Raw genomic sequence first — 10,570 nt, forward strand, 5'->3', positions numbered from 1 at the left:
ATTTACCACAATGTTAATTATTAGAGAATGACAGACAGAAAGGTCATGTTTTCCTGATGATTTTAGTTGTTACCATTTATTTATGTTGTTATGGCATTTACAAGTCCATAGGCTGTTTCAGCATGTGGCTGTAATAAGCTAAAACTAAAAGACAGATACTTCCCTGTGGACTTCACAGAGTAAGAAAGATATAGATGAAACAGTAAAGGACAGAAGGGAAAGAATATTCATCAGCTTGATGGGTATATTTACTTATAATATAGTAATACTAATATTACTTATTAGTAACTGTCTCATTGATGGCATAATTTATTCTAGTGGCACATTTATGATGTCACCATTTTAAATCAGTCATTTGAGTCTGTACAATCAATTTTGCCTGAGCGATCTGTCATTCATGATGCAAATGTACCATATGACAACTACTTAACTCAATGATGGATGAACTGTCTCATATTTTCTGTGGCATCTCGTGGGGTAGGTGTGTGCAACTCTGCTGCAGAGAAGCTGAGAGAACATACTAAGTTCACACTCCAACATACCCCATAGGCATTTGTTTGCCCAAAACCTTGATGGAAGTCTATGAAACAGTACCACTGCGTTCGAGTGGTGTCTGCTGTGACCTCAGTGGAATGATTTGGTGTCTCATGTTGCTGAAATTAATTGCGGGTACTGTAGGAATGTTATGAGAAACAGCTGCAGCCCACACTTAGCCTTTGCTTTGTTAATGGTGATAAACAGGCTCCTTAAAGAAATACTACAATGTACAAAGCAGTAATACTTAGGATGTGTGTGTAAGTATGTGGAGAGCCATGTAGAGCATCAGATAACCAAATTGATCTCTCACCTTTGAAATATGCCTTATGTTCAAATAGTAATTTAGGCTACAAGTGAAAATCTATGTGAACTCATGCTAGACCCATCATTATTCCTGATGTTTTTCGTATACACATACATATATAAAAATTAGAATCAGGCCTTCTGGTTTGCTTCTTACATAGTATTCTTCAAAAACCAAAAAACCCACAACCACTAAACTATTCAAAGGCTAATGGAAAGTGCTGTTAGAAAAAAGTTGGCAAACTTGAATAATTATAAAGCAGCTCAAGCTAAGACTTCTATGAGACTTTTGTAAGATGTAGAAATAGTTGAGAATTAGGAGAGAAGCTGTCATTTTAAATAGAATAAGTGCTTACTGGCATCTCTCTCCATCTTATGTGTCATCTCTGCATAAATATTTTTGTCTTAACAGAGAATCCTTTTCATATGTGTTCAAGGAGACAGCTACCCTTCCTAGATTTGTGTTATTTTTCCTAGATTACCTTCTTTAATGATGAGTTGTCTTAAGACTTAAAATTAAACAGTCTTGTATAACTCACACAAGACCATTGACCATTTACAGAAATGTGATGCCAGAAATTACACTTTCAAATTGACAGTGAGGTCCCAGTGTCAGAATACATCAGTTTTTTGGCCCTAGTTTGAATTTTTTCCCTCTGGTCTTTTTCTTATGCATGTCAGTGTGTTTGATCCCAGACAAAAGATCATTGTTTCTCCAGTCTTTTCTGGCACCTGTTTTAGCATCTCTGAAATGTAAAGTTCAAGAAGGATTGGGTCTGTCTTCTTGAAAGAGTCAATTTTTCTTCTAGAATTGCATGTCTCAAACAAGTAGTTGGGGTGGAATAACATAATTCTTCAGTTGCTTTATTTTTCCTTTTTTATTTTAGGGTGCACCTGGAATGAAGGGAGAAAAAGGTGACAGAGTAAGTCTGAATGAAAGTCAGTTTTTCTTATAATTTTAAAATTAAACACTATGTCTTTAAAAGCACAGGCACTTGCTAATAAAACACTTGTTTTGCATTTGATTATTTAGGGTGACATTGCTTCTCAGAACATGATGCGAGCAGTTGCAAGACAAGTCTGTGAACAACTGATAAATGGTAAACTGTGTTGCTTGCTTTGTTTCTCATACTAGTGATTTACCACTTTGTGTTTTAAAAAGAGAAAACAATGGTTTAAATTTGAGGTGACGGATACTGGCTAGAGAGCACAGCAAGAGCTTGACTGATCTTATAGCTGTCAAACGCCAATTATTTGGCAGAAAAAAACATAGCAGCAAATTTTTGCCAGATCTAGGGGCTAGCTTGATCATGAACTAGTCTGTGACCTTTGGAAATACACACGCAGGTCTAACACTGTACAAGGAGTGTGACTTTACTTTTGTCATTCTGGTCCAAAATTACTTCATCTTTGCAGTAAAATCAGTATACATTTTCTCTTTAAGCATGTCATCTTCAAGAGGAGGGAATCGGTGAGAAAAACAGTGTTTGTTGCAGATATTTTGGTTGCAGGTACTTTACTAGCAGGGAAAGACAGATGAGTGTTGGGTAACTACTGTGCACAGAATCAGCAATGTAAAAGTAATATTTATTTGGAGAAGGACTTCAAATTAAATTTCAGTCCTCTACTGCCACACAGTGCAGCTCTGCAGCCCAGGAAATTGTTCTCTACAAAGGCTTTCTCTCTGTCTCTGAAGCAGTGCTTTTGCTATCAGTAGACTTGCTGAGGAGGACAGAGGCAAATGTGCCTGTAAATTGTTCTTAATATTGTATCTATTATAAGGGTAAGTGCTGACTGAAGTAAATAGATATACCTTTGGGATCACTACCTTTGTGTACAGGGAGTATGTCCTTTAAAATGTTTGTGATGGCTGCTGTTTAAAACATGTCTGTTAGTTAGCCATCACAGAAGAAGGAAATTACATTCATGAATGTGTTAGACTTATGAATACGGGTATCTTATCTGAGATCTTTTAACTTTCCTTCTTTTAGCATCCCTGCCTTATTTTTTTCATGTTCAGCTCATCTCTTCAGGGTTATGCTAGGATTGGCACATTACACTAATCAGGTAGGACTAGATGTGTCCCCCCATTAAAGGGTTCCTTCCTGCATAGTTTCACAATGCTGTTGCTTTTATTCACACACCTTTTTTTTGCCTATGTGCAGAAGGTATATAGGTACAAGCCTTTGTATCCTACAGGCTTTAGAAAGCAACTTTGCAGACTGTGTGCTTCTAGCTCTACACAGGCATAATTTATATGGTTTGTGGTAGCTTCAGAGCTCTGAAAGTACGTAGAAATGTGATACTCCAGTTTTAAAAGTGGAACAAGTCCTTTCTGTTCTTCAGAGTAAAAGCAACTCTAAATAGAGCTCTGAGAACAAGAGTATTGTAAAAAATGCTTATTTTATGATATTAATAGTTTTATGTTAAATTTCTGTTAATGTTATTGGCTTCCAGAATCCCCTTACATTTCCTCCCTCAATCCCTCCTCTGGTTATGTTCAGCCTTCTCATCAGGCATTCATCTTAAGTCTTTCCAATTCATCTGAACTAATTCATCACTAATTTATTGAGTGGGAGCAAGAATAGGACTTAATGAAGAGACATGATTTTTTATTACTTCCCACTCTGATAAAAGATTTTCACTCATTTTGCATGTTTTTTTCTTTTGAAGGTCAAATGAGCCGGTTCAATCAAATGCTGAATCAAATTCCAAATGATTATTATTCAAACCGTAACCAGCCAGGGCCACCAGGTCCACCTGGTCCCCCAGGAGCTGCTGGGACAAGAGGAGAGCCTGGACCTGGAGGAAGACCAGGATTCCCAGGACCTCCTGGGGTCCAAGGTCCACCTGGCGAAAGAGGTGAGTAAATTCCAAGGCAGCTGTACAGTGGACATAGCGCAGAGACTGCCAGGAGAGCTGTCTGCTTCCTTTACCATGACAGACGAGGAAGCCCATACCTAGCAGCAGCCTGTTAGGCCAGTTGGATTGCCTGAGGGATACTGGTGTTCTAGAGGGCAAGGTTAATTACATCAGTGCTTTTCCTCTGTCCCTCTTGCTTAGATTTCATGAAACACAAATTAGTCTAACATTTTGGCTGCTGTCTGATGCTTCCATGTAATATCCCAGGAAAATGAAAGTTCTCAGAACTCTTCTGGCACTAAACAGCTGTATCTTGAAAGGCTGTTTGGAGTAACACAGCTCTGCAAAATATAACATTGATTAAGAGAGAGACTGAGTCATTACCAAGAATAAAATGTCAGAGTTGAAAGAATTAGGTCTACATCCTTGGTTCTTTGCAGTACCCTGAGGGAGGGAAGCGACTCTGAACTGAATTTGAGCATGTGGGTAAACCTCTTTTATGGCTATCCTGGATCACTGCAATCATATGGAGTATCTGTACTGTACTATGTTGTGGCCTTTGTTTATTCCAGCTACTCTACTGTAGCATAGATTCAGAGCTGTGTTTTCTAGCATATATTTTAGTATATTTTAAAATAAAGACTAGGAATAAATCAAGGAAGAATGAATTTCTGAATTTCTTAAACTTATTTCATTATAACTGTTCCTAAGAAAGTGTAAGCATATTTTATAGCAGAAGTATGCAAGCTTGAAGTGCCTTCCTGTTTGTAGATTAAAATAATAAGGTTCTCTGGTGTTTTTAGTATCTCAAATTCTTTTCTATGTTTAAAAAAGTTTATTAATACTAAATTACCTCTTCATCTTACTTTATTTTTAGGTTAATGTATTTATATCCAACTTTTTTTCCCCAGATACACATGTGGACATCTGTAGAACATAGAGTTTAACCGGTCTTGTTACATTAAATAATAGGAACTAAATATTAATGTCAACAAGAAAGCATGAAGAAATATTTGTTGATGTGGTTTCCTTTCTTTGGTTTTTACTGCATTTTTATTATTCTGTAGGAATGCCTGGAGAGAAAGGTGAAAGAGGGACTGGATCTCAAGGACCAAGAGGTTTGCCGGGACCACCTGGTAAATATTTTTTGTTTAATCAGATTACAGAAAATTAGGAGAAAAGGGCAACATTTCATCATAGGGAGCCAGACTACATATGGTAAATGAACATGCTATACTCTGTCCACTTCATGTGTTTGACAAGTATTAGAGTTTACTGGAAATCCCTAAAAAATTGGGAATTTAGGAAGATTTTTGGATGTGACTAAGAGATATTTGTCTTTGTCTTGCGATTTCCTCATTTGGCATGCTTGCTTGTGTGAAAATATTTTTCATGAAAACACATTTCCAAATATTTGACAGATATTTTTCATAAGTGTTATCAAATAATACTTCTGCAGTGTCTAATTCCATTTTTTAGTTGTTGGTTGCTGAACTACAAAATACTCCTACATTCAGAGTTACCTGATGATAGAGGCAGATGATTGGACTTTTGGTTTTGATCTTTTATCATGAAATTTTGTTCATTGATGCCTTGCCTTAAATCAGCTGCATCATTTGTTCCTGCTTGTAGTTTACTAGGCTAAAATGACTTTTCATTACAGGACCCAGAAGATGCTTGCAGCAAATTGTAGCCACAGTTACTTGATGCTTTACTTTTCTGCTAACCATAATAAGACTGGTTCCAAAAAAAACATTACCTCATCAATCCTGGGGCTACGGGGTAGCAGAATTAATATACTCCTGTATTTTAATTGAAATCCAGTGTGCTTGTCTAATCTAGTAGTTTCCCTTGAGATCATCATATCTTACACAAAGAGGAAATAAACCAGAGAATTCATTGAAGTTTCTTACTTGGCTCAAACCTTGCTAAATCAGATTCTATGAATAAATCCTTAAAATAAACCACACACAAGGAAGCAACTAATGATGAGTCACATTTCTAGTGTTCTTTTGTTTTTCTTTCTGTTGACCACCATACAGCAACAAAGTGCAAGTGTTTCTCACTAAAGACATAGCCTAGGCTGTGTAGTCTAGACACCAGTAATGTTAGCTGTTTTATCCAGCTGGCTCTTAGAGAAAACAACCTCCCAACCTCTCCATTCTAAAATTAGGTCCACAAGGAGAATCTAGAACTGGTCCACCAGGCTCCACAGGATCACGAGGACCACCAGGGCCACCAGGTCGTCCTGGAAATGCGGGTATTCGAGGTCCCCCAGGGCCACCAGGATATTGTGATTCATCCCAGTGTGCTAGCATTCCTTACAATGGCCAAGGATTCCCAGGTGAGTTATGAACAACTTATCCTTAACCTTGCCTTAGATAGCCTTCAAAGACATGGCTGTTCATATTGAGCTGCTTTACATGAGACAGTCCTGCTAGCCTGAACATACTGAATCAGGAGATGGTTGCAGTGAGCAGGCCTGCCTTGTTGTAATGTCAGGTATATGAACAGCCATTTAGACTTTGATACAGGTTTACTTGATGTTATTTATGTATGGTTTCCTTTAAAAAGGAAGTGGTGAGCAAATATTTTAGTCTTTAAAAAAAAAAAGTTAATAATGTTGTTCATAGAATTTAACTGATTTTAAGTGATTTTCTTCTCTTCTTTTTTCCCTCCCTCTATCACCACCCCTCCCAATCGTCTTCAGAACAAGGTTGAATTCTCCATGTTTCTCTTGAAAAATAAAAGGAATGCGGTGTTTGGCAATTTCCATGTGTCTCTTTTTGAGCAATGTCAGGATTATTTATACAAAATTGATTCCTGAAATAAAAATTTTCCGCAAAGGAAATCCATTTGGTGATAACAATGCAGACAACTGAAAAGCACCACTGTCCTACAATATCTACCAAATTAAACAGCATGGAGTCTCTGATTAGCCCTGGGTCATATAAGCCTTCCACTCTGTGATGTAGCTCAAAACAGTAGGCTGCTTCTGGAATCAAAATGAAGGGTCACAGCGGCCAGCAATTTCTGACTGGAAAGATTCTAATATAGTTTAACATAGGGATCCTGCAGGACCACGGTATTGTTAACAAATTAATATGTATGCCTTGCCAGACCTCAAAATTAATGTATGTGATACTGCTATTTGATATGGTTTGCTGTTAGCATATTGTGCATGTACCCATGAAAAGTAAAAAAAAAAAAAAGATATATATATATATATGTACACACTTGCAGACTCAGTGTTGCTGGTTAAAGAGCCAAGTGGTTCTGCAGATATCACACAAAATTCTTATTTAAATGAAAAATAAAGAAAATTCTGCCTGTGATTCAGCAGTGTTTTCCTTTCTAGTAAGCAGCTATGTATACATATATAAATATATGCTTATGACTTAACTGTTATGTATTTAATTGGATGAAAGTATTTTTTTGCACATCAGATGGACTTTTTAAAAGACTAACATCATCTTTGACCTGTTTCAGGTTTCGGCTAACACATTTTCTAAGTCGCCAGTGCTGCTTACAGTTTGAATACATGAAAGTCCTGTTTCTGAGATGTTTGCGCACGTGCTTATTAGAAAATGAGTCTGTATGGATATTTCACCATGGATATGGTTTTTGAACCATGTTGACCTCATAGAACGGGGAGATACTTTTACTAACACAACTCGTGAATGAGATAAAGGACAGCGATGTCAATTCATTAAGCCTATTGCATTTCAACAATAAAACAGACAGTCTTTCTTTTTTAAAAAAGACCTAGACCATCAAAAGCCTCAGTGGCGAAGGAGGCTTGTAAAACTACTAACCAGTAAAGGTAATGCCATTAGTAGAGAGACGGATTTAACCTGGAAAATGAGAAATAACTTATGTAAATAGTAAACTAATTGTGGCTTGTAAATGATTTGTATGGGACTGTATCCACTAAAATCTGTTAACAACCCTACATGATACTTTTGCATAAAAGCCTGCTGCTGCTTGCTATAGGCCGGAATAACATCTTTGACAACTTATGAAACCTACCTGTCTGTTGCTTGTTACCAACATGTCTGAATCGGGGCATGTGCCTTTTCTCATGTGTAATCTTGTTGGATCTGTAACTGCAGTTATAAATATCAAAGTTTTATAATTATTTTTCTTCTGTTTTGCTGTAGTTTTTGGTGTTCCTGAAGCACCAGCTGTAACTCGGTATGTTACGAGGAACAGCACGAGAAAATGACATGTACTGTATATTGCCGCTGGTGATAGTTATGTCTACAATTACTTTCCCATTCTCAGAGAAAATTAGTATATGCCAAACCCGTCTCTTCATTTTACCTGCTCCATGTCTTCTACTAATTACGCAGTTTAAAATGAAGTCCAGTGCTTGGATTTACTAAAGTAGCTGTAAAATAATAATTTTATTTTATTTGCTTTGGTTTTGTTTTGTTTTTAATAATTTTACCATAATTTGTCCCTCGCATAATTTAAGACTCTTTCTACAATGTTTTATGTATTATAAATATGAAGCCTTTCAAGTTGAATTCTAAACCTTTTATTATTTTACTACCAAAAAGCATTCATCAGCAAAACTGAAAAATACCCCCAGTGAACTACTAATTTATGTATTTATTATATGAAAATAAGATTGAACTAACATTATGTACAAAAACTAACTTTCATTGCATATGTGGATTCAAAGACATGCGATAACTATTATGTTCAATCGGACAACTATTTTCAACCAGAACCATACGTGCCTGAAAGTGGACCCTATCAACCTGAAGGTGAACCCTTTATAGTACCTATGGAGTCAGAAAGGAGAGAGGACGAGTATGAGGACTATGGAGTTGAAATGCATTCACCAGAATACCCTGAGCACATGCGCTGGAAAAGATCACTGTCAGGAAAAGCAAAAACAAAACCATAAAAGATCTGTGTCTTGTTTTGGTTTTTTTGGTTGGTGGTTTTTTGGATTTTTTTTTGCTGTACTTGCATTTGCAGATACATGCAGGGAGAGTGCATCATTCCTTTTGCAATATATCTTTCTGGTCTTTTCATATCAGATGCAACCCTGTTTTGTATCTTGCTTATGTGGTGATAGCAATGTGTGTACCTAGAGACTTCATGTTGCTCTGGAAATGCTTGTAAAATACTGTTGCTTGTAGTGGCTGCATACAGGTTAATGTGTGCATTCAGTTATACCAGTTCTGCCTTTTCATTAAAATAATGTAAAAACAAATAAATAAAAAAAAATGAAAACCAAAAAACCAAACCAAAAATAACCACAGAGCTACTGCAAATTTTCTAAGGACTGTCTGCTTTAGCTCTGCATTTTTCTTCTTTTTCAAATGCATGTTTTCAGTTCAGTCAGATCACAGGTTTGCATTATCTAGTTAAAAAAGAAACAATAATTTCCCTCTCCTTCCAATATCATTGTCATTTTCTTCTATTCTGAATTACAATCTGCAGAGCATATACTGCTCTTATACATCTCCTCTAAACACCACAAACATTAAGTAGCTGAAATCATTGTATCAACTGGATACAGTTTAATAATGCCTGAAATCTCCTTGTTTGTAGACACAGTTACATTTATGCCAAATTGCAGTCAATCCTGCAGAGATGGAATTGCATGTTTATGTTGTATATTTAGTATGGATTTTTTTTTCAGAATACAGTGTTTCTTAGTTATCAAAAGCAGTTGGAAATCATTTGCAAGACTATGGATATAGAATTGCTGCTTTTATATTTTAACTGCACATTGTGAATTTCACTGCCTTATATTATTTATTTCTGAAATGAAAGAGGCATTTTTCAATAAAACTACTGAAAATTTATGTGTCTATTCATTTTTGAAAGGCATTGTGGCACTGATATGTGTGTATTGTATTAGAGTTAGTTACTCAATCTTTTGGAAATGCTGGGTACCAAAAATCAGTTAGAATGGGAATAGTCTTAAAATAGGTATTTGGGCTGTGGTATCTAGAGGTGGGTGGATGAAAGCAGAAGAGGCTTCCTCTGTCTGAGGTATGAATAAGACTTTAAACAAATTCAATCTGCAAGGCATTTGGTGAAGAAAATGAGGTAGCAACTGACACTCAGAGTCTGCCTTTTTTGGGATTTCTAGTGGATGGCTGCTGCAGAGAGACACTTTCCACCTGAGGAGCTATTTGAACTGCAGAGAGTACCTAAAGCTACACAACCTTTAATTCCTCATGAACTGTGAGCACTGTGGCAGCACTGAGTCCAGTATTAGCAAATAGCTTGCTTGAGGAAGTGGGTGTCTGGTGTTTGCCGAGCTCTGTTCTGCTTGGACTGTACATGTGCTGGCTCTTCCCTGCATGGGAGTTTATCTGTGTTGCACAACTTTGATCACAGCTTTACCTAGAGAGGGTGACAAGAACAATTTCGAAAAGATCAACAGTGGACCAGAAGAATTACTTGGTAACTGAGGAGGAGAATGGACTGGTGGTGATCCTTCCTATCCATGGTATCTTAATAAAGGTTTGTCTTAGAAACAGAAATGGCTTTTGCCATAGGACCTGGAGCAAACCCTTTTGACTTAATTGGGAAAGCTGGAATTCTGTTTCTTAAGATTGTGCAAGACATCTGTCACAGAAGTGAAGCTAAACATGCAGGCTGGCTTCCTGACCACTGAATGTTAGTCTGCATTGGAAGCTGTATGGCAAATTTTAGTGTCCACTAATGGAAATTATATACCTCCGTAGACTGCCTGACTGATTATAAGTGAAAGGAAATACAAACAAATGGTATTTCAAAGAGTGATCCTGATTATAGCCATATGCCTTTTAGACTGTAAGAGAATAATTCCGGTTCGAACTGAGGAACGTTTAAAGGAGAATCAAAGCCATTAATTCTT

At 36.8% G+C, this 10,570-nt stretch overlaps 1 protein-coding gene across 2 annotated transcripts in view; it reads left to right on the top strand.

The window, feature by feature from the left end:
* The window catches only part of COL12A1 (collagen type XII alpha 1 chain), a 94,760-nt gene extending 85,233 nt beyond the window's left edge, over positions 1-9,527 (top strand). For both annotated transcript variants that reach the window (XM_018078093.2, XM_018078094.2), the window contains exons 60-65: positions 1,728-1,763; positions 1,874-1,940; positions 3,514-3,702; positions 4,770-4,838; positions 5,876-6,046; positions 7,192-9,527. In XM_018078093.2, coding sequence (XP_017933582.2) covers positions 1,728-1,763; positions 1,874-1,940; positions 3,514-3,702; positions 4,770-4,838; positions 5,876-6,046; positions 7,192-7,202 — 543 coding nt within the window. In that variant the 3' untranslated portion in view covers positions 7,203-9,527. The remainder of the gene's footprint in view (positions 1-1,727; positions 1,764-1,873; positions 1,941-3,513; positions 3,703-4,769; positions 4,839-5,875; positions 6,047-7,191) is intronic.
* Positions 9,528-10,570: the final 1,043 nt, after the last annotated feature.

This window comes from Manacus vitellinus, unplaced genomic scaffold, assembly GCF_001715985.3.
Source record: "Manacus vitellinus isolate BGI_N305 unplaced genomic scaffold, ASM171598v3 scaffold_4_pilon, whole genome shotgun sequence".
In the NCBI taxonomy this organism is placed as follows: domain Eukaryota; kingdom Metazoa; phylum Chordata; class Aves; order Passeriformes; family Pipridae; genus Manacus; species Manacus vitellinus.